The sequence below is a fragment of the Schistocerca piceifrons genome, chromosome 10, assembly GCF_021461385.2.
Source record: "Schistocerca piceifrons isolate TAMUIC-IGC-003096 chromosome 10, iqSchPice1.1, whole genome shotgun sequence".
Classification (NCBI taxonomy): Eukaryota; Metazoa; Arthropoda; class Insecta; order Orthoptera; family Acrididae; genus Schistocerca; species Schistocerca piceifrons.
In genome coordinates this window covers 122,543,528-122,566,496 of record NC_060147.1, presented here as the reverse complement: position 1 = coordinate 122,566,496, position 22,969 = coordinate 122,543,528, and the positions used below count along the sequence as shown (strand labels likewise).

The 22,969-nt window shown below is 40.6% G+C and overlaps 1 protein-coding gene across 1 annotated transcript in view; it reads right to left on the bottom strand.

Annotated features, from left to right (window-relative positions):
* LOC124718833 (putative GTP-binding protein 6) overlaps positions 1-22,503 on the bottom strand; it is a 41,973-nt gene extending 19,470 nt beyond the window's left edge. Inside the window, exons 1-3 of the mRNA XM_047244456.1 lie at positions 21,774-22,503; positions 14,407-14,568; positions 10,117-10,278 (exon numbers count right to left, since the gene is read on the bottom strand). Of these exons, the coding sequence (XP_047100412.1) occupies positions 10,117-10,278; positions 14,407-14,568; positions 21,774-22,499 (1,050 nt within the window). The 5' untranslated portion in view covers positions 22,500-22,503. The remainder of the gene's footprint in view (positions 1-10,116; positions 10,279-14,406; positions 14,569-21,773) is intronic.
* Between the last annotated feature and the right edge of the window lie 466 nt (positions 22,504-22,969).

Genomic DNA, 22,969 nt, shown 5'->3' with positions numbered 1-22,969 from the left:
TAATTGAACATGTATCAATAATTACGGATTTCTGTAGTTGTATATATATGTTTGGGTGTAGCTGTATTGCGTTGATGTACTGGTGGATATTGTGTGGTATGACTCCTGTAGTTGATAGTATAATTGGTATGATGTCAACTTTATCCTGATGCCACATGTCTTTGACTTCCTCAGCCAGTTGGATGTATTTTTCAATTTTTTCTCCTGTTTTCTTTTGTATATTTGTTGTATTGGGTATGGATATTTCGATTAGTTGTGTTAATTTCTTCTTTTTATTGGTGAGTATGATGTCAGGTTTGTTATGTGGCGTTGTTTTATCTGTTATAATGGTTCTGTTCCAGTATAATTTGTATTCATCATTCTTCAGTACATTTTGTGGTGTATACTTGTATGTAGGAACGTGTTGTTTTAAAAGTTTATGTTGTAAGGCAAGCTGTTGATGTATTATTTTTGCGACATTGTCATGTCTTCTGGGGTATTCTGTATTTGCTAGTATTGTACATCCGCTTGTGACGTGATCTACTGTTTCTATTTGTTGTTTACAAAGTCTGCATTTATCCGTTGTGGTATTCGGATCTTTAATAATATGCTTGCTGTAATATCTGGTGTTTATTGTTTGATCCTGTATTGCAATCATGAATCCTTCTGTCTCACTGTATATATTGCCTTTTCTTAGCCATGTGTTGGATGCGTCTTGATCGATGTGTGGCTGTGTTAGATGATACGGGTGCTTGCCATGAAGTGTTTTCTTTTTCCAATTTACTTTCTTCGTATCTGTTGATGTTATGTGATCTAAAGGGTTGTAGAAGTGGTTATGAAATTGCAGTGGTGTAGCCGATGTATTTATATGAGTGATTGCCTTGTGTATTTTGCTAGTTTCTGCTCGTTCTAGAAAGAATTTTCTTAAATTGTCTACGTGTCCATAATGTAGGTTTTTTATGTCGATGAATCCCCTTCCTCCTTCCTTTCTGCTTAATGTGAATCTTTCTGTTGCTGAATGTATGTGATGTATTCTATATTTGTGGCATTGTGAACGTGTAAGTGTATTGAGTTTACTCCATTTCACTACTCCAAATGAGTAGGTCAATATTGGTATAGCATAAGTATTTATAGCTTTTGTCTTGTTTATTGCTGTCAATTCTGTTTTCAGTATTTTTGTTAGCCTTTGTCTATATTTTTCTTTTAGTTCTTCTTTAATATTTGTATTATCTGTTCCTATTTTTTGTCTGTATCCTAGATATTTATAGGCATCTGTTTTTTCCATCGCTTCTATGCAGTCGCTGTGGTTATCCAATATGTAATCTTCTTGTTTAGTGTGTTTTCCCTTGACTATGCTATTTTTCTTACATTTGTCTGTTCCAAAAGCCATATTTATATCATTGCTGAATACTTCTGTTATCTTTAGTAATTGGTTGAGTTGTTGATTGGTTGCTGCCAGTAGTTTTAGATCATCCATGTATAGCAAATGTGTGATTTTGTGTGGGTATGTTCCAGTAATATTATATCCATAATTTGTATTATTTAGCATGTTGGATAGTGGGTTCAGAGCAAGACAGAACCAGAAAGGACTTAATGAGTCTCCTTGGTATATTCCACGCTTAATCTGTATTGGCTGTGATGTGATGTTATCTGAATTTGTTTGGATATTAAGTGTGGTTTTCCAGTTTTTCATTACTATGTTTAGAAACTGTATCAATTTAGGATCTACTTTGCATATTTCCAATATCTGTAGTAACCATGAGTGGGGTACACTATCAAAGGCTTTTTGGTAATCAATGTATGCGTAGTGTAGCGACCTTTGTTTAGTTTTAGCTTGATATGTCACCTCTGTATCTATTATCAGTTGCTCTTTACATCCTCGTGCTCCTTTGCAGCAGGCTTTTTGTTCTTCATTTATAATTTTGTTCTGTGTTGTATGTGCCATTAATTTCTGTGTAATGACTGAAGTTAATATTTTGTAGATTGTTGGTAGGCATGTTATGGGGCGATATTTAGCTGGGTTTGCTGTGTCTGCTTGATCTTTAGGTTTCAGATAGGTTATTCCATGTGCAAGTGTATCAGGGAATCTGTATGGGTCTGCAATGTAACTGTTAAATAATTTAGTTAGATGTGAATGTGTTGAGGTGAGCTTCTTTAGCCAGTAATTTGCTATTTTATCATTTCCAGGGGCTTTCCAATTGTGTGTAGAATTAATTGCTCGGGTGACTTCATGTTGCAAAATTATCACTTCAGGCATTTGTGGTATCATCTTGTATGTGTCTGTTTCTGCTTGTATCCACCGTGCATGCCTGTTATGTTGTACCGGGTTTGACCATATGTTGCTCCAGAAGTGTTCCATGTCTGTTATGTTTGGTGGATTGTCTTTTTTTATGTGTGTGTTATCTATTGTTTGGTAAAATCTCTTTTGGTTTGTGTTGAATGTTTGGTTTTGTTTCCTTCTATTTTCACTTTTTTTGTATCTTCTAAGTCGTTTGGCCAATGCTTGTAATTTCTGCTTCTTTTCATCTAATTGCTCTATTGCTTCTTGTTGTGCGATTTTACCTAACCTTTTTCGTTTTTTGTCTGATATTTTATTTCTTATAAATTGTGTTAGCTGTCCGATGTCTTTTCTCAGTTTTTCTATTCTTATCTGTAGCATGTGTTGCCATGCTGGTTTTGTGGGTTTCTTCTGTGTGTTGGTTTGTTCTGATCTCTGCCTAGTGTGTATATTTAGTGTAGTGAGTGCTCCTATATAAACCAGTAGTTGTAACTCTTCCTTAGTTGTATTTTCGTTTATTTTGTTGTGTATGATTGTGTTGATAGTTTTTATTGTTGTTTCGACTTGTGGGTTATTTGGCGGTCTGTGCAAGAATGGTCTGATGTCTGTATTTGTGTCTTTGTATTCTATATATGTCAGCTGAAATTTCTCTTCTATATCTAACACGTGTGTCTCTTCGTGTTCTATTTGTGCTTGTTCTGGTGGCTGTCTTGAGATTTCGTTTTCCTCTGATTGTTTAATTGATGCGTGTTGGTCTTTGTTTGTTTGCTCTGGGATGTTTGAGTCCATTACTGTATTTTCTTCTTCTTCTGATTGCACATTATTTTGTTCCAGTATTTGTTGTACTTGTTGTTTGATGTTTTCTAATTCTGACTGGGGTATCCTGTTATTTTTTATTATTACACGGATCTGATCAGCTAGTCGTTGTTCTGTTAAAAATTTTAATTCCGGGTATCTGGTAATAAATGTTGTGTATACTTGTGATCTGTATCCAGTTGTGTTGGTTCCTAGGTTTGTTGCTTGGTAATAACAGAACATGAGGTGTCGATTAACTTCATCTGACCATCTCATCCTCTGTCTTTGTTTTCCTTCTAGGGTGGTTGCAGGAAGCATATCCTGCAAAACACCTCTATTTGGATTTAAATCATTTTCCAGTTGGCTTGCAGTGTCGTTACCATTGTGGGCGGGCATAGGGTTCAAGCGTTGTCCCCGACCATGACGGCGCTTGTCCGAGGCTTCTTTAGTTCTGGCCTGAACCAACTAATCACACTAAAAGGGGAGTTAGCCCTATTAGTGGTTTGTTCTTTTCGTCGCCTCTTACGACTGGCAGAACATACCGGAGGCCTATTCTTTTCCCGGGCCTCCACGGGAATTATTATTATTATTATTAATTATTATTTTCCTGTAAGCAAAGACTAGCATTTCCATATGATGCTCTGGCACTGGTTTACAGTAATGGACCCACGTCTGAACAGTTACTATATCAGGGTGTATACACAGACAAGGAAAAAAATTCCCTGGATTTTTTCCGGGTGAAAATACACTTTCTTCGTGTAGAATGGCAGTATAATTTTCATAGGAACTGTAAAACTTATCAATCTTTTGACTGGTAAAGATTTTATACACAGGCATAGAATTTCCTGGCACTTCAGGAAACAAAACTCAGCAAAAAGATAATGTGCTTTGGAATGATCTTCGATGCACAGCATCACATATGCTGCGTATTTTCATATTATGAAACTCCACCAAACACAGCACTTTTGACAATCATAGCTCACATCACATTATGTTATCTCACCAGCAAATGACAGCATATCCACGCCACAAGCTGAAATGGTGCACTTGAAATTCACAAACAGCTGACACCAGCTAATTGTGTGGAATGAAACACTTTGTTTCAAATAAATTGACTGCCTATGCAGAAAAGATCAACAAAAGCCAAATTTCTTTAGTAAACCAACAAAAATAGCTTTATTGTTCTGCAAAGTGATTAATGCTCGATTGCCAATAGCAAGGAAATAAAATATCATCAGAAAACAAACTACTAACATATTTTAGTCTTCCTTAATTATGTGAGTGTATTTTAATTTATTTGATAGCTCCCAGTCACAGAAAACCATCTTCTTTTCATTTAACGTGACAGTTGTAAACAAAGAGAGAACATCAAAATCATGAAACATAAACGAGGGTCATGTGGAGACTACTCCCACTGCAACCTGTCTGCTCTGCGAATGCACAAATCTGACAGCATGGGTGCACCAGAAAAATTTTTCCAGGTAGCATCTAGTTGCTTGCACCTACTCCATATACATCTAACAGCCACACTGCCTAGTAGTGAGAAGCAGGAGAAAGTGATACTCACATGCGGCTTCAGCTCCGTGCATACATGAGCCCACTGGCAACTGCTCAAATGAACCTAATTCAAACAGTTGTGATGCCACACTCATCAACATCAGTTTGTTGTTACACAGTATTGCTTAGTCTTAATTCTAAAGCCTTTGCGACATTTTTCTGTCACTGGCTGCTTGTGTATGCACTGTGTCTCACTGCTGTAAATGGCACATTTTCTTTGCGACCTAAGTTTTATATTGGTGTTTTTCTCTCAATTATGATTTATTGCTGCAGTATTATTCTGCAGTAACAGGCTATAGTAAAATTATTACCAGTCAAAATTACAATATTCAACTCAAAATTAAAACAATGATAAATTCCCAGAAGTCTAAAAAATTTCTGTGGTTTTTCCCAGATGAAAAAATTCCCAGGTTTTTCTAGCATTTCCCAGTTGTCCCAGAGCATATACACCCTGTATTCACTAAGAAAGTCTTCTCTTTCCTGTTCAAAATTCCTTAAATGTGATTTCCAAATTTCCAAATATTCCAGTCTGTGTTAGTCTGTCGGTTGACATGGTAGCCTATGAGCACAAATTCAATAGTTCAATGATTTGTGGACAATTACAAAAGCTGTGCCACAGCTTATGTTCCACTCTCGTGCAGTATCTTCAATTCTGATACTATGATCATCATGGGATTTCAGTCAGCATTCCCTGTCTCTATTGTTTCTGAACTGAACGCCCTACGCCGCACACAAATGTGCTTGCTTTTTAAAAATTACGTACTCCTAAGTTTTTCACTGTCTAAGACAGCTGCATTCTGCAAATAATTTCCACAGATTTAGTCTACATCTACATCTACATCCATACTCCGCAAGCCACCTGACGGTGTGTGGCGGAGGGTACTTTGAGTACCTCTATCGGTTCTCCCTTCTATTCCAGTCTCTTATTGTTCGCGGAAAGAAGGATTGTCGGTATGCCTCTGTGTGGGCTCTAATCTCTCTGATTTTATCCTCATGGTCTCTCAGAGAGATATACATAGGAGGGAGCAATATACTGCTTGAGTCCTCGGTGAAGGTATGTTCTCGAAACTTCAACAAAAGCCCGTACCGAGCTACTGAGCATCTCTCCCGCACAGTCTTCCACTGGAGTTTATCTATCATCTCCGTAACGCTTTCGCGATTACTAAATGATCCTGCGCTGCTCTCCGTTGGATCTTCTCTCTCTCTTCTATCAACCCCATCTGGTACGGATCCCACACTGCTGAGCAGTATTCAAGCACTGGGCAAACAACCGTACTGTAACCTACTTCCTTTGTTTTCGGATTGCATTTCCTTAGGATTCTTTCAATGAATCTCAGTCTGGCATCTGCTTTACCGACGATCAACTTTATATGCTCATTCCATTTTAAATCACTCCTAATGCCTACTCCCAGATAATTTATGGAATTAACTGCTTCCAGTTGGTGACCTGCTATATTGTAGCTAAATGATAAAGGATCTTTCTTTCTATGTATTCGCAGCACATTACACTTGTCTACATTGAGATTCAATTGCCATTCCCTGCATCATGCGTCAATTTGCTGCAGATCCTCCTGCATTTCAGTACAATTTTCCATTGGTACAACCCCTCGATATACCACAGCATCATCCGCAAAAAGCCTCAGTGAACTTCCGATGTCATCCACAAGGTCATTTATGTATATTGTGAATAGCAACGGTCCTACGACACTCCCCTGTGGCACACCTGTAATCACTCTTACTTCAGAAGACTTCTTTCCATTGAGAATGACATGCTGCGCCACTTCAAAGTACAGAAAATGAATTACTCCCTCCATTTCCTCCCCAGTTCACTCAGAGAATGGGGCACTAAAAATACACTCCTGGAAATTGAAATAAGAACACAGTGAATTCATTGTCCCAGGAAGGGGAAACTTTATTGACACATTCCTGGGGTCAGATACATCACATGATCACACTGACAGAACCACAGGCACATAGACACAGGCAACAGAGCATGCACAATGTCGGCACTAGTACAGTGTATATCCACCTTTCGCAGCAATGCAGGCTGCTATTCTCCCATGGAGACGATCGTAGAGATGCTGGATGTAGTCCTGTGGAACGGCTTGCCATGCCATTTCCACCTGGCGCCTCAGTTGGACCAGCGTTCGTGCTGGACGTGCTGACCGCGTGAGACGACGCTTCATCCAGTCCCAAACATGCTCAATGGGGGACAGATCCGGAGATCTTGCTGGCCAGGGTAGTTGACTTACACCTTCTAGAGCACGTTGGGTGGCACGGGATACATGCGGACGTGCATTGTCCTGTTGGAACAGCAAGTTCCCTTGCCGGTCTAGGAATGGTAGAACGATGGGTTTGGATGTACCGTGCACTATTCAGTGTCCCCTCGACGATCACCAGTGGTGTACAGCCAGTGTAGGAGATCGTTCCCCACACCATGATGCCGGGTGTTGGCCCTGTGTGCCTCGGTCGTATGCAGTCCTGATTGTGGCGCTCACCTGCACGGCGCCAAACACGCATACGACCATCATTGGCACCAAGGCAGAAGCGACTCTCATCGCTGAAGACGACACGTCTCCATTCGTCCCTCCATTCACGCCTGTCGCGACACCACTGGAGGCGGGCTGCACGATGTTGGGGCGTGAGCAGAAGACGGCCTAATGGTGTGCGGGACCATAGCCCAGCTTCATGGAGACGGTTGCGAATGGTCCTCGCCGATACCCCAGGAGCAACAGTGTCCCTAATTTGCTGGGAAGTGGCGATGCGGTCCCCTACGGCACTGCGTAGGATCCTACGGTCTTGGCGTGCATCCGTGCGTCGCTGCGGTCCGGTCCCAGGTCGACGGGCACGTGCACCTTCCGCCGACCACTGGCGACAACATCGATGTACTGTGGAGACCTCACGCCCCACGTGTTGAGCAATTCGGCGGTACGTCCACCCGGCCTCCCGCATGCCCACTATACGCCCTAGCTCAAAGTCCGTCAACTGCACATACGGTTCACGTCCACGCTGTTGCGGCATGCTACCAGTGTTAAAGACTGCGATGGAGCTCCGTATGCCACGGCAAACTGGCTGACACTGACGGCGGCGGTGCACAAATGCTGCGCAGCTAGCGCCATTCGACGGCCAACACCGCGGTTCCTGGTGTGTCCGCTGTGCCGTGCGTGTGATCATTGCTTGTACAGCCCTCTCGCAGTGTCCAGAGCAAGTATGGTGGGTCTGACACACCGGTGTCAATGTGTTCTTTTTTCTATTTCCAGGAGTGTAAAATGCTCTAAAGTCAACACGAATAGGGCTAATTACTGAACTCTCACAGAGTGTGAAAACAACAATAAGCTTAAGAAGTGTCATTACTGAGTCAGTGTTTTTGCCTTTACTTATTGAGTTGCCCTCATATTTTTCAATATTACAGTTGATGAAAACTGCTGCTCAAGTAATAAGCCACAGCAATTCGTTATTATACCTTAATGAAAATTGTGAATGTTTTGCCACACTCTTATTTTTATTGCCACAAAATGTTGGAGTTACTGCTGCTGCAATCTGCACAAACAGGATAGATAGTACTCCACCATTCTTCTGCAACATCGATTGTTGTGTCTGTAATACCGTACCTCCCCTGGATGTCAGATAATGCAGTTTGTTTAGTTTAATGGTTTTAAAAATAGAATTTTATATGCAAAGGGTGTCCCTGGAGGAATGGTCACTATTGAGGGATATGACAGGAACAGTCATCAGAGACAAAAAAATCTAGTAAACATGGGCTCTAAAATGCATACCTTATGAGCTATTAGCACTTCCTCACCTTCAACACTATGAAACAAATCTCTTCTACCACAGATTCTCTGATTTCAATATTTTGGGAGGGGTAGTGTGAGCCAAAACAAGGAAAAAAAAGTCTGGTAAACATGGGATCTAAAATGAACACCTCAAGAACTATGAGCACTTGTTCAGTAGAGAGATAGTTTTCACACACGCGAAGAGGAACAAGTGATCGAGGCTCTTAACGCATTTAGAGCCCATTTTCACTTTTAACAAATGAAAGAAGAGAAACAGAAAATGACTGACTGCAGTCTTATCGAGGTGGATGTGAATTGAGAAGTACACTCACGATTTTTACAAGTTTTTTATTCACTGCTTGGTGTGTTCTTAAAATGGTTATGTTGCCTACATTATTTTGAGATACCATATAGCACTCTCTCAGTCCAACACAATTTGCCCATAGCCAGTACAGTGGCAGAAAAGAAAAGAAGAAGATTCAAAAGAGGTTATAATATTAGATTGGAAAATGTTTAAAGGATGTTCCGAGCTTTGCAACTTCACATAGATTGACAAAATATTAGCAACTAAAATTAAATTTTGAATATAATGACAGTGAATTTATGGGGAATTAAGTTTGTTACTCAGTACCTCCTCTATGTAGTAACAATCTATCCTATTTCATACTGATATTCCAATCCACATATTCCACTACTGGATCAACAAAAAATTTTATTTCATGAAGCTAATAGCCAAAAATACTACACATAAATAAATAAAGTTGCTACTCACCACATAACTGAGATGCTTAGTCGCAACTAGGCACATCTGCCTATCTGCGACTCAGCATTTCCGCTATATGGTGGGTAGCAGCTTTCCTTTTCATAATATTGTTACATTCCATTCTAGAGTTTCCATTGTTTAACACATAAATAAGTAATAAAAAGGCCGAGAAATAAATAAGAAAGTCACAACAAAGATATGTCCAATGGGGAGAATAAAAATACACAACTTACATATTTTAATTTACTTTAGAATCAAACTGAATATAACTGTAGAAGTAATTGCAGTGGGAATTTGTACTCTTCAATGACTGAAATGGTGTAGCCAAACAATGTATTTCAGATAATGTTGGGCACAGAACTGAGGAAGATATTGTGAGCGAATGCAACAGCAGAAATTACTGAATTGCAGTTCTGCTAATATCAGTTAATGTATTAATTTGTAGAATTGTAATAATATAATAAACAGCGAAACTGAATTATTTTGTGTGTGAGGTGAGTAACAAACATATGGTTTTGACATAAAAAAATAAGTAAGATGATCGAACAGGTAAATAAAATAATTGGACTGTAGCAATAATGACCATGGTCAGTTGACAAGAGACGTTACCAGCTAAGGTCAACAGTACGACGATTTCCCATAAAGAATTAACACTCTCACGAAAAGAATCAGCCTTGAAGGTATACGGTATGTTGGTAGAAAATGTTCACAATAAGTGATAGTACAAGATCCAATTAAAAAATCAGGGAACGCAAACTAGGTTTAGAGAAAAATTTGGCGGTGACAACTTAACCTTTTGGCACATGGGTGGAGTACAGTAACCGTTTGCAAAAATCTGTCTCTACAAGTTTTGTGAATGGCAAGAAGAGCAAGGCAAAAAATTCTCCATGTGGAGTACGGTGCAAAACTGAGAATAAAATGAGATGTAATACCAGATGTCATGAATGTGTAACCTGCAGCTAGCCTACCTTTATGAGAGATGTTTTGCCAGCATTCGTGTAGCCCACAACGGCGACCACGGGTATGCCGTGCTTCTGCCGGTTGCTGCGCAGCAGCTGCCTCTGCGAGCGGAGGCTCTCCAGGGCGCGCTGAAGCTTACGTTCCCGACCAGACAGGACCCGCCGTCTCAGCTGTAACGACCAGTACAAAGTGTTCACTAATTCTCCATACACGTTTTGAAAATTTTGCTTGTCTGTAACATGTAACATTTTGGAATGCTTCCATTTCAGAAGCAACACTCCACCTATAGCAATATGATTTCTTTAAAAACATGCATGATGAATTATGTGCGAGAGCTATCTAGAAAGTAATAGACATTTTGGTCTAGTGTGGCAGTGGATGGAGCAACAGCCACCATTTTGGTGCTATAACGTGCCTACACTCAGTATGCAACCAGTGGTGTTTCTGCTACTTTGTTTTGTTTGATGTATTAATATTATACCGCAATAGACAATCCCAGCACTTGTGAGGTGTGTTCTGTGATTAGGTTTCTGTTGGCAAAAAACTGCAAACCAATTGAAATTTATCAAACACTGACAAAGTTAAGGCAGGTGATACAAAACAAGCATCGCAGAAAACTTATCGTAAAAGTTTTATTTTTTTTTTTCCATGACAATGCCCATGCACCCACGGCCATTTGTATCCAAGAGCTCCTATGCGGTTTTGGATGGGAGGTGTTTGATCATACACTATACAATGAGTGACTACCACCTCTTCCCACCACTAAAGACAGGGCTCACTACACAACACTTTGATACTGATGTCAACCCGCTTGCTGGTATAAACCAGTGGTTGCAATTACAGATGGCAGATTTCTATAAAGATGGTATTGAAAAGCTTGTGCCAAAGTATGAAAAGTGCCTCAAAATGTCTGTTACTTTCTGGCTAGCCCTTGTATTTGAGAGCCCTAGTTAACTGTTTATTTTATAACACTGTAGATATTGGTACCATGGCCAATGGCAAGCATACCCGGGTTCAGAGACAATTCCAACTGGAGATGTGAACCTTTTCCACTCCAATGGAAAGTGGCAGTCGACTCTGATGCCGAGCCTCATTTGACATGATTTTTCATAGCTCTCACATGCTCCATTCTCAAATATGACTTTACTAGGCACCAATGCTGCATAGCAATGCCATGTGGTGTTGAACAGTAGCAGTGGTGTTGAGAGAAAAGTTGTAATAATGGCATTCAAGTTCATAGGCGAAAAATGGCTAGTTCTTCACGCACAGTTTATTCTAAGGAAGAGACTGAAGAGGTTTTAGAGCAATGTCTAACTGAAAATGAGAGTGACCCTGAGTTTAATGATGACAGTGATTCACTTTTAAACAATTTGAATGACATGACAATGCAAACAGTCCACCCTGAAGAGTCTCAAAAAAATATCACCCAATGAAAATTTTTGTATTGTAAGACTAGTAGGCGCGAGTCCGGGATAAGCCATTTTGACGAAAAATAAATTTCCAAATTTTTAAAAACTAAGATTGGCGTGTACCCTTTTTTTTAGTGTTTTTTGAAGATGAACAACTTTTTTGCATTGCAAATAGTATTTACTATTATTTTATAGCATTGTAAACATTGCTTGTCCTATAGCTCAATGTATAAGAACTTTAATTTTTGCTGCCTTAATCTCAGACTGCTGATGTCATCAACCGCTAAATGTACACTTAGAACCATGGGCTCAAAGATGCAACAAATGGATAAAAATTTATAAAAATTCGAGAACATAGTGCCGCACTACCCGCTGAGTACCTAGCGAGTCGGTGATGCAACCCGCCCGACTTGGCTTGGCGCCAGGCCGGCGCACCAGCAGACGCGCGCTTCTAGTAAGACTACAGTGCGCGTCCGGGATAAACCACTCCTGCTGGTGCCTGCAAAATCTATGTCCGTTATCAGCACGTTACATCATCAAGGTCACTCGTCTTCTATATAAGCGGGCAGTGCACACCTGCGGAACCATTCCGCTGTGAGCTCTATCTGCAACAGCATTGAAGCACTATGCCTCGTCGACGTCTGTATCATCAACACCGCCACCACATGCCTGTCTACAAACATATTATTAGCCTCGAAAATAAACTAGATGGAAATGGAACTGCAGAAGCGATCGCGCAGTTCCAGACTGAAGCGCTAGAACCACTCGGCCACAATGTCAGCATGGGCTCTTGGGCAATAAAGTTTTGTGACCATTGCTATTGCGCATATGAAGGTGTATCACCATGTAGCACAGAAGCTGAGCCATAGAAAGGGACAACAAAAAGACTGTCAGAAAAGTTAGCTTTTGGCCAACAAGGTCTTTGTCAAAAATAGACAATGTGTGTATACACACACACACACACACACACACACACACACACACACACACACACACACAAATGACCAAAGTCTCTGGCAACATTATCCCCACAGGTCTAGCATAAGACCTAATAGAAAATCAGATGCTGTTAAGTTGGCTTTATTGACGTTAGCTAATCTATTCACTAGTCAGGTTAAAGACTGTGTTGTTACATGTTAAAAAGGAAAGCATAACATGTAGAGGAACATTAGTTACAAACTTTGGTAGCTGCGATGACATTTGCTTTTTGACCAATTCTGAACTACTGGCTGAGGCACAATGAGCCACGAGTTAAGTTTTCAATGGGAACACAGCTAACATAATTGGTGGACACAGCTTGTGAAGCCTGTCTTTAACAACTGATTCCAAACCACATGACTTTACTCGTGATGACACACCAAGTCTTTGGTTTATTCTGGTGCATCTCGACTCTTGACAGAAACCACTGCACATCCGCTGGAGCTTTCAGTCTCGGCTTGGCAGGTAGCTGCAAAAGAGCTCCTGTCAGCTACTACCAACAAGTGGGAAGTTCATGCAGTTATGTGGTTTTTGAGTGCAAAAGGCGTTAAACTGATCAACAGTTTACGGAAGTGTACAGAGAGTTGTGTATGTATGTCAACAATGTCCACAAGTGGTGTAGGGAGTTTGCACATGGTTGTACTGAAATTCATGACGAGGGAAGATGCAGGAGACTGCCAATTCACGAAGAGACAATCGCAAGAGTTGAACAAATCGTGCTCCGAGATCAGTGCATCACTATCAACGAGCTAGCTCCACAATTTTGTTCTTGAGGTTTCTCAATGTACCTCTCCCTGGACTTTGACTGAAGTTCTGAAATTTCAGAAGATGTGTGCACGATGGGTCCCAAGAATGCTGACAGAAGACCACACACGACAACGTGTTGAAACTTCCCACCAATTTCTTCAACTCTGAGACAACGCTTTCGATTCAATAGTCACGGGTTATGAAACCTGGGCTTTCACCTTCACACTTGAGACCAAACAACAGTCTCGTGAATGGTTGCAGGTCAAGTCGTGGCAACTCTGTTTTGGTATCAAAAGGCATTATTGTTGGTCAGCTTATTGGTTCCTAGGACAACAATAAATTCAGACAGGTATTATCAGATGACAATGCTCCCCCCACATCACCCGTGAAACTGTGGGCTTCTGCAACAGCTTGGACCGATCATCATCAGGCATCCACCCTGGAGTCTGGACTTAGCATCCAGTGACTACCATTTGTTTCCCAAGTGGAAAGAATACGTGGCTGGAAGCCACTTCAGTGACGATGAGGAGGTGAAATATGAGGTGCAATGCTACTTCAACAGCAAGACGGCAGGCTGGTATGACATGGGCATACAGAAACTGCTACAGGAACTGCTACAGGAACGCATCAATCAAAATGGTGATTATGCGGACAAACAGAAAAAATTGTCAAGCTTCAAAATTATGTGCAATTTATTGCAAATAAACATTTCTTTATATTTTTTAAAAAACTTGGATCACTCTCTTACTATCCTCATGGAGGAATCAGCTGGAGAAGTCTCTCTCAAACCTTGTACACCAATAATCTCAATCAATTTACCATTAATTTTAAGTGACTTCAGTTCCCAATCACAATTTTGTTTGCAATAACAATGAACAACCCTTAATGTCAGGGAGAGGGATAAGTGGACTGAGAGCAGTGGGGATGAGATAGACAGAGAGGGGAAATGATGTGAGGCACAGAGAGGGCGAGGAGGATGAGAGGGACAAAGAGAGGGGGACAAGGAGGTAGGTGAGAGTGGGAGGGACAGGGGAGGGGGAAGGGAAAGAGTTTAGGGTATATATCCAATTCCCAGAAATATTTAGCAGTTGTGAAGCATTGATGGGTTTGCTACTTAACCTACAAAGAGCATGCACGAACTATTATTGTGGCCACTTTGCTTACTTCTAGGTAAGTTTCGCCTGGTCCACCAACAGATGCTGACGCCCCTTGGGGCCGAGAGGCAGCCGTCTCGTGGATGCCTCTCAGGCGTGACCACAGGTACGGGACCTCCGCCATTGCAACCTGCAGCTTTGCCTCCTTCGTACGAGCGTGTTCACGGAATATCTGAAACATTTTCAAAATTACAGTATTATGTACAGCCTCTATAAAATATGTTGCAGCTAATAAGGGCAATTTTATATGAAGTTATTACTTTACTACTCTTCATAAGAGGTATCAGGTAGCAACAATATTATTTGGTTCTGCAGTTTCTCTCTGTGTATTAGTTGATCAAACAGTCCACGAGTATACTGTCAGTCCACAATCGCCAGCATGCCTAACACTTTGACAATTAGGCACGTCACCATCATCAGCTGCATTTGCAAACTGACCTCCTGTGGGCACATATCCAATGTATACCCCCTATCTTCATGGTCTGCTCCACATAATGTACGGACCCAAAAATGTGTGTCAGAGGCCAAAGAGGTGATGCACCAGAGACACCCGACAGGATACCTTGCCTGTGGGAGTATGGATGTAAGCAATCTGTGCACTTTGTCACTGTTTGCTGTCTTCTCTTTAACAGAGCTCATGCTGATCCCCAACTATTTCTGGGCCTATAGCTGCATTCCTGGTCAATAAGACTGTCTTTGATGCACATTTTCTTGGCCCTTCTAACAATGTTGTCCCACTGCCTGCAACCACCGACTTGTTACGACATATTAGTCAAATGTGTTGCTGGTGTTCTCAGCAGTGATCTTCGATGGTCGCATTGTTTGTCCACTATGTGGTGCCACAGTTGCATGAAATCTGGTACACCCCAGCCTTCCATTAACCAAAATAATCTTTTACACTGCCCAATAATGCAAATGTTTTATTGGGCAGACACAACGTCCAGTGCGGCCCCCCGGGAAGAGGGTTGCAGTTGGGGGAAGCAGGGGATACATGTCAGCCACTTGGCCCCAGGAAGTCTGTTCACCAGAGCACCTGATGGTGGTAATATGCTTGATCACCAAAATATTGTGCTCACTGAATATTATTAATCTGCAGCACACCCGTAGACTGCCCAATCAACATCATTATTACCTCCAGAATGAGATTTTCACTCTGCAGTGGAGTGTGTGCTGATATGAAACTTCCTGACAGATTAAAACTGTGTTAAGTTTGGAAGGTAGGAGACGAGGTACTGGCAGAAGTAAAGCTGTGAGGACAGGGCGTGAGTCATGCTTGGGTAGCTCAGTTGGTAGAGCACTTGCCGGCGAAAGGCAAAGGTCCTGAGTTCGAGTCTCGGTCTGGCACACAGTTTTAATCTGCCAGGAAGTTTCATCATTATTACCTCTTTACTTGATATCAAAATCTACTGGTTTCCTTGTTGACCAATGTTAATCATAATGGGACATCTCTGTGGAAGGCAACAACAAGGAAGAAAGATTAGAGACACTCTTTGGGGAAGATCCATAATCGTTGCTAAAATTTTTCATGCTGAATAAATTTGCTCCAGTTGTAGTTGACAATTCCTTTATTTGAGTAAAATCATTCACATGACCCGGATATCAAGATGGAAATACCATGTTCAGGTACTGAAAAAAAATAAGGGAAACTAAGAGGAATACCATAGATAATTAATTCACATTAAGAGGATAAATACAAATGTGAATATCATGTCATATCTTTATCGTGTGCGGAAAATTGTACCAGTCATATAAAAAATCTAGGAAATTTATAAAATAGCATGTGAGATCCCAGGTGGGTAAAGCGTGAAAAAGTTCTCTGAGTCAACCAGTACCACATCAGGTAAATTGGGCCTAAAAACAAACTGTATATATCAGCAAATAAATACTGACTGCCAGCCTAATGTAACTTAGGAACCAACTGTGGATGACCAGACATGTGGCATAGGCTGAAGACAGTAAAATGAAGGCATAAATGCCATTGAATGCCAATTTGTGGATCTCAAAATTGGCTAACCATATGATTGCCCAGCCTGCAAAACATTGTGTACATCCAGCATGACTGGGGAACAGACTGCCACGCAGTAAGACACCTCAGTACACACCTCAGAGTGGCCACTGCCAGAACTAAGGCTGAGGTCATGAGGGACATCCAAAGAAACCAAAGCTAACAACATTGCTGCAGCCCCACATTTTCTCCCAAATGTCATCCCATATTAATAATGCTAAAACCATATTAATATGTGAATGGCATTAACTGAGATAGGACTCATATAGGGCTAACAATAAAAGAAAGTAACACTGAAGCAGATTTATTCACCATGAAAAACCCATATTAGAGATTAATGTCTCGTCGACAATGAGGTCATTAGGGATGGAACTATGGACCCTGCCATTGGTGGGGAGGCTTGCGTGCCTCAGCGATACAGATAGCCGTACCTTAGGTGCAACCACAACGGAGGGGTATCTGTTGAGAGGCCAGACAAACGTGTGGTTCATGAAGAGGGGCAGCAGCCTTTTCAGTAGTTGCAGGGGCAACAGTCTGGATGATTGACTGATCTGGCCCTGTAACACTAACCAAAACGGCCTTGCTGTGCTGATACTGCGAAAAAATGATGATGGCAACCTCTTGGGTAAAATATTCCGGAGGTAAAATAGTCCCCCATTCGGATCTCCGGGCGGGGGACTACTCAAGAGGATGTCGTTATCAGGAGAAAGAAAACTGGCAATCTACGGATTGGAGCGTGGAATGTCAGATCCCTTAATCGGGCAGGTAGGTTGGAAAATTTAAAAAGGGAAATGGATAGGTTAAAGTTAGATATAGTGGGAATTAGTGAAGTTCATTGGCAGGAGGAACAAGACTTTTGGTCAGGCGAATACAGGGTTATAAATACAAAGTCAAATAGGGGTAATGCAGGAGTAGGTTTAATAATGAATAAAAAAATAGGAATGCGGGTAAGCTACTACAAACACCATAGTGAATGCATTATTGTGGCCAAGATAGACACGAAGCCCACACTTACTACAGTAGTACAAGTTTATATGCCAACTAGCTCTGCAGATGACAACGAAATTGAAGAAATGTATGATGAAATAAAAGAAATTATTCAGATAGTGAAGGGAGACGAAAATTTAATAGTCACGGGTGACTGGAATTCGGCAGTAGGAAAAGGGAGAGAAGGAAATGTAGTAGGTGAATATGGATTGGGGGTAAGAAATGAAAGAGGAAGCCGCCTGGTAGAATTTTGCACAGAGCACAACTTAATCATAGCCAACACTTGGTTCAAGAATCATAAAAGAAGGTTGTATACATGGAAGAATCCCTGAGATACTGACAGGTTTCAGATAGATTATATAATGGTAAGACAGAGATTTAGGAACCAGGTTTTAAATTGTAAGACATTTCCAGGGGCAGATGTGGACTCTGACCACAATCTATTGGTTATGAACTGTAGATTAAAACTGAAGAAACTGCAAAAAGGTGGGAATTTAAGGAGATGGGACCTGGATAACCTGGCTAAACCAGAGGTTGTACAGAGTTTCAGGGAGAGCATAAGGCAACAATTGACAGGAATGCGAGAAAGAAATACAGCAGAAGAAGAATGGGTAGCTTTGAGGGATGAAGTAGTGAAGGCAGCAGAGGATCAAGAAGGTAAAAAGATGAGGGTTAGTAGAAATCCTTAGGTAACAGAAGAAATATTGAATTTAATTGATGAAAGGAGAAAATATAAAAATGCAGCAAATGAAGCAGGCAAAAAGGAATACAGACGTCTCAAAAATGAGATTGACAGGAAGTGCAAAATGGCTAAGCCGGGATGGCTAGAGGACAAATGTAAGGATGTAGAGTCTTATCTCACTAGGGGTAAGGTAGATACTGCCTACAGGAAAATTAAAGAGACCTTTGGAGAAAAGAGAACCACTTGTATGAATATCAAGAGCTCAGCTGGAAACCCAGTTCTAAGCAAAGAAAGGAAAGCAGTAAAGTGGAAGGAGTATATAGAGGGTCTATACAAGGGCGATGTATTTGAGGACAATATTATGGAAATGGAAGAGGATGAAGATGAAATGGGAGATATGATACTGCGTGAAGAGTTTGACAGAGCACTGAAAGACCTGAGCCGAAACAAGGCCCCGGGAGTAGATAACATCCCATTAGAACTACTGAAAGCCTTGGGAGAGCGAGTCCTAACAACACTCGACCATCTGGTGAGCAAGATGTATGAGACAGGCGAAATACCCTCAGACTTCAAGAAGAATATAATAATTCCAATCCCAAAGAAAGCAGGTGTCGACAGATGTGAAAATTACCGAACTATCAGTTTAATAAGTCACAGCTGCAAAATACTAACGCGAATTCTTTACAGACGAATGGAAAAACTAGTAGAAGCCGACTTCGGTGAAGATCAGTTTGGATTCCGTAGAAATATTGGAACACGTGAGGCAATACTGACCCTACAACTTATTTTGGAAGCTAGATTAAGGAAAGGCAAACCTACGTTTCTAGCATTTGTAGACATAGAGAAAGCTTTTGACAATGCTGACTGGAATAATCTCTTTCAGATTCTGAAGGTGGCAAGGGTAAAATACAGGGAACGAAAGGCTATTTACAATTTGTACGGAAACCAAACGGCAGTTATAAGAGTTGAGGGGCATGAAAGGGAACCAGTGGTTGGCAAGGGAGTGAGACAGGGTTGTAGCCTCTCCCCGATGTTATTCAATCCGTATATTGAGCAAGCAGTGAAGGAAACAAAATTAAAATTCGGAGTAGGTATTAAAATCCATAGAGAAGAAATAAAAACCTTGAGGTTCGCCGATGACATTGTAATTCTGTCAGAGACAGCAAAGGACTTGGAAGAGCAGTTGAACGGAATGGATAGCGTCTTGAAAGGAGGATATAAGATGAACGTCATCAGAAGCAAAACGAGGATAATGGAATGTAGTCGAATTAAGTCGGGAGATGCTGAGGGTATTAGATTAGGAACTGAGACACTTAAAGTAGTAAAGGAGTTTTGGTATTTGGGGAGCAAAATAACTGATGATGGTCAAAGTAGAGAGGATATAAAATGTAGACTGGCAATGGCAAGGAAAGCGTTTCTGAAAAAGATAAATTTGTTAACATCGAGTATCAATTTAAGTGTCAGGAAGTCATTTCTGAAAGTATTTGTATGGAGTGTAGCCATGTATGGAAGTGAAACATGGACAATAAATAGTTTGGACGTATGGAGTGTAGCCATGTATGGAAGTGAAACATGGACAATAAATAGTTTGGACAAGAAGAGAATAGAAGCTTTCGAAATGTGGTGCTACAGAAGAATGCTGAAGATTAGATGGGTAGATCACATAACTAATGAGGAGGCATTGAATAGGATTGGGGAGAATAGAAGTCTGTGGCACAACTTGACTAGAAGAAGGGATCGATTGGTAGGACATGTTCTGAGGCATCAAGGGATCACCAATTTAGTATTGGAGGGCAGCGTGGAGCGTAAAAATCGTAGAGGGAGACCAAGAGATGAATACACCAAGCAGATTCAGAAGGATGTAGGTTGCAGTAGGTAATGGGAGATGAAGAAGCTTGCACAGGATAGAGTAGCATGGAGAGCTGCATCAAACCAGTCTCAGAACTGAAGACCACAACAACAACAGGGATGGAGAGCAAGCTCAGGGCTGGAAATGAAATTGGTTGTTGCCTTAGTAATGGTCATAAGAGATGGATCACCAACGCAGATTAAGGACACAAATTGCTATTGTCCTTTGGAAAGGAATCACCCTCATATTTGCATTACGCGATTTAGAGAACCAAGGAGAACCTAAATCTTGACAGCTAGGCAGTATTAGCCTGCAAAAGAAGTGCACAACTGCATCTACATAGTAATACATAATGTTGACTTCTTTCACATCCTTTAAGTCCTTTCCTGGTATGTTTCAATATTATCACAAACTGTAACAGAAGCAAGGAAAACCAACTTTAGGCCTAAAGTCCACTCTAATTTTGGTGGACAATAACCTGACAAGATTTTTCTCATTTCTTCTGTACCAAAATAAAGTGACTAGGACCCGTATGTTACGAAATCAGTAAATCACTACTCACTACAAGTACTGATAAATGAAAGTCCAGTATGCCAGTACATTAATTTTGAACAAAACCAGAGGCCCTGTATGCAGCCAAAACATTCTCCATCACCAACCATGGCCCAATTGGTAGAATTGAAAGGCCAGAGATCAAAGAAAATAAGATACCAAGAAAAATCCACAACAACAAACTAATTCACTTAAAAAATGAAGGCCTACAGAAAAACTCTCAGACCTAATGATGAAAAAAAAGAATTCTTTTTTTAAAGACACATCATCAGAATGAACTCAAACAGGTTAACAATAAAAGCTATTTCCACATGAAAAAACCAACAGATCAGTTTAAGGAAAAAGAGAAGCACTTAACTCCAAATCACAGAAAATATACGATTTAAAACAATTAAAAACAAGAAAGAGGGTTCCCAGTCAAAATTAAAACCAAACAACAGTCCAAATCTCCAAAGAAGAAAGAAAAGCAAGATCAGGATGAATGAAATAATATACTGCGCTCATAGAAAGGCATGTAACATTTAAAAATTGATTGATCTAAAGTACCCCAAAGCACGATGAAACAAAAAAATGAAGAAAAATAATACATACACTCAAATTCCTGTAATGAAACCACAGACGTCATACACAGCAAAACATGCTCAACATAGAAAAGTACCAACATCAAAATAAAATAAAATAAACTTTTTGAGGCTACTTCAGAAAAGAATTTTACATCAATGCCAAGCTACAGTACTTTCCCCCGTCAGGACAAATATATTGTTTACAAATTCTTAAATTGTTTACATCATATAACTGACTTTAGGTTGTATAGTGTTTCTGCAACACACGCTGTACAATAAAATCGTTTGGCATTACAGATTTGACAATGTCTCATATATTTATGGTAGGCAATGAAAACTTCGTAACTCCTTTTTGTTAAATTGTACAGGATAAGCAAAAATGGTTTCTTAAAAACAATATAAAGTGATACAGATAAAGTTCCTACATATGTAACTGTATAGTAGAGGCCTAGTTATTGACAGATTGGATAAATCCATCACTTTCAAATCTCTCTCTCATAATGGAGTAACTGGTTAATGGCATTAGAAGGTTCTGCCTAACATCATTACACATGTAACAGAATTTTAAAATTTCAAGACACCACAGGGAAAGCATTGAGACTAAAGAGTTATTTAATGTTCAGTTAGGAAATATCCATGTAACGCTGTTCAAAACACAGCAATGATGTAAAGATACTTTCAGACCCTGTTTCTTGAAATCTGATTGGTAATATATGCCCAAGTGCATTCTCATACTAACCTGGATAACAACTGTGTACCTATCAAAAACTGGAACGCCGAAGTGGTCTTCAAGTTCTTTGTGCTGAATGCCTTTCAATATGTTTGTACTGATGAAGACACCTGTTACCTTCTTATCCTTCCGAATTCGTTGTTGCAGCCTCTCCAAATTGCCTTTTCCAAAAAAGGTTTTCTTATCGAAATTTTTCAACGAAATAATCTCTGTGTCCACAACTGTCCATCTGCGTAGGGTTCTGACCAGTGCTACAGCCTCTTCCAACTGCAGTTCTGGAGTCGTAATTAATTTCTTCGATGGACCCCATTTAATATATGGTTGAATAACAAGTAGCTGGTGCCCCATTTCTGCTGTGCGCATAAATCTATTATATAATTCCTGATATTCTTCTTCCCTGGCATCATCCTCGAAATCTGAATCGAATGTGAATCTGTCACCCAATCTATTCTTTGAAGAAAAATGCATCCCAGCAAATCTATTACACGACGGTAATGCGACACCTCCGAAAATCGCAAACCTCGATACGCAAAAGGCCTTACTACATTTATCATCCACACACCGTAAAGCTTCATTATGTTTGTTAAAATAACATAAGGCACTATTCGAGTGATAAACGTTTCTAGTGAGCAACCTTAAGCTGAAATTATCGACAAGAAGGCGACTACCACAACCTGAGGCTGCACCCAGTGTTCGCTGCACCCAAGACACTGCCATTTTTCTTTTGATCTTCATCCAATGTTTCAGAAACGATTTACAGTTCTGCAGCTTTCAGATACGTGTGTTTATCTTCGGCGGCCATCCAGGCCGCCTGGCAAGCTTTGGTCCTATCACTCGTGACTTTATAGGAGACGCCGGTAGCCAGTACGCTGGATACAAGTATGACAGCGTTTCTGCTATAGGGCAAACGTTTCTGTAGAAGCGTCTGGCCGATATACGAAGCCGAGAATGTCAATGCAAATCCAGCCAGCCCTGTTAGCAGCGCTCGTGACATACAGTCCATATAGGACGAGAAACCCGGATGTTTTTCCTTCTGCTGCTCTTTCAATTTCTTGATATCGTTCATTATGATGGTACACACTCCACAAGTAACTCACAGATACAAGTTGACATACTGAACCATAGCCGCCAACAGTGCAACGCTGATATTTTGACTGATAAATATATAAACTTACACGCAGCTCCAAGATCAAATTAATTAAGCC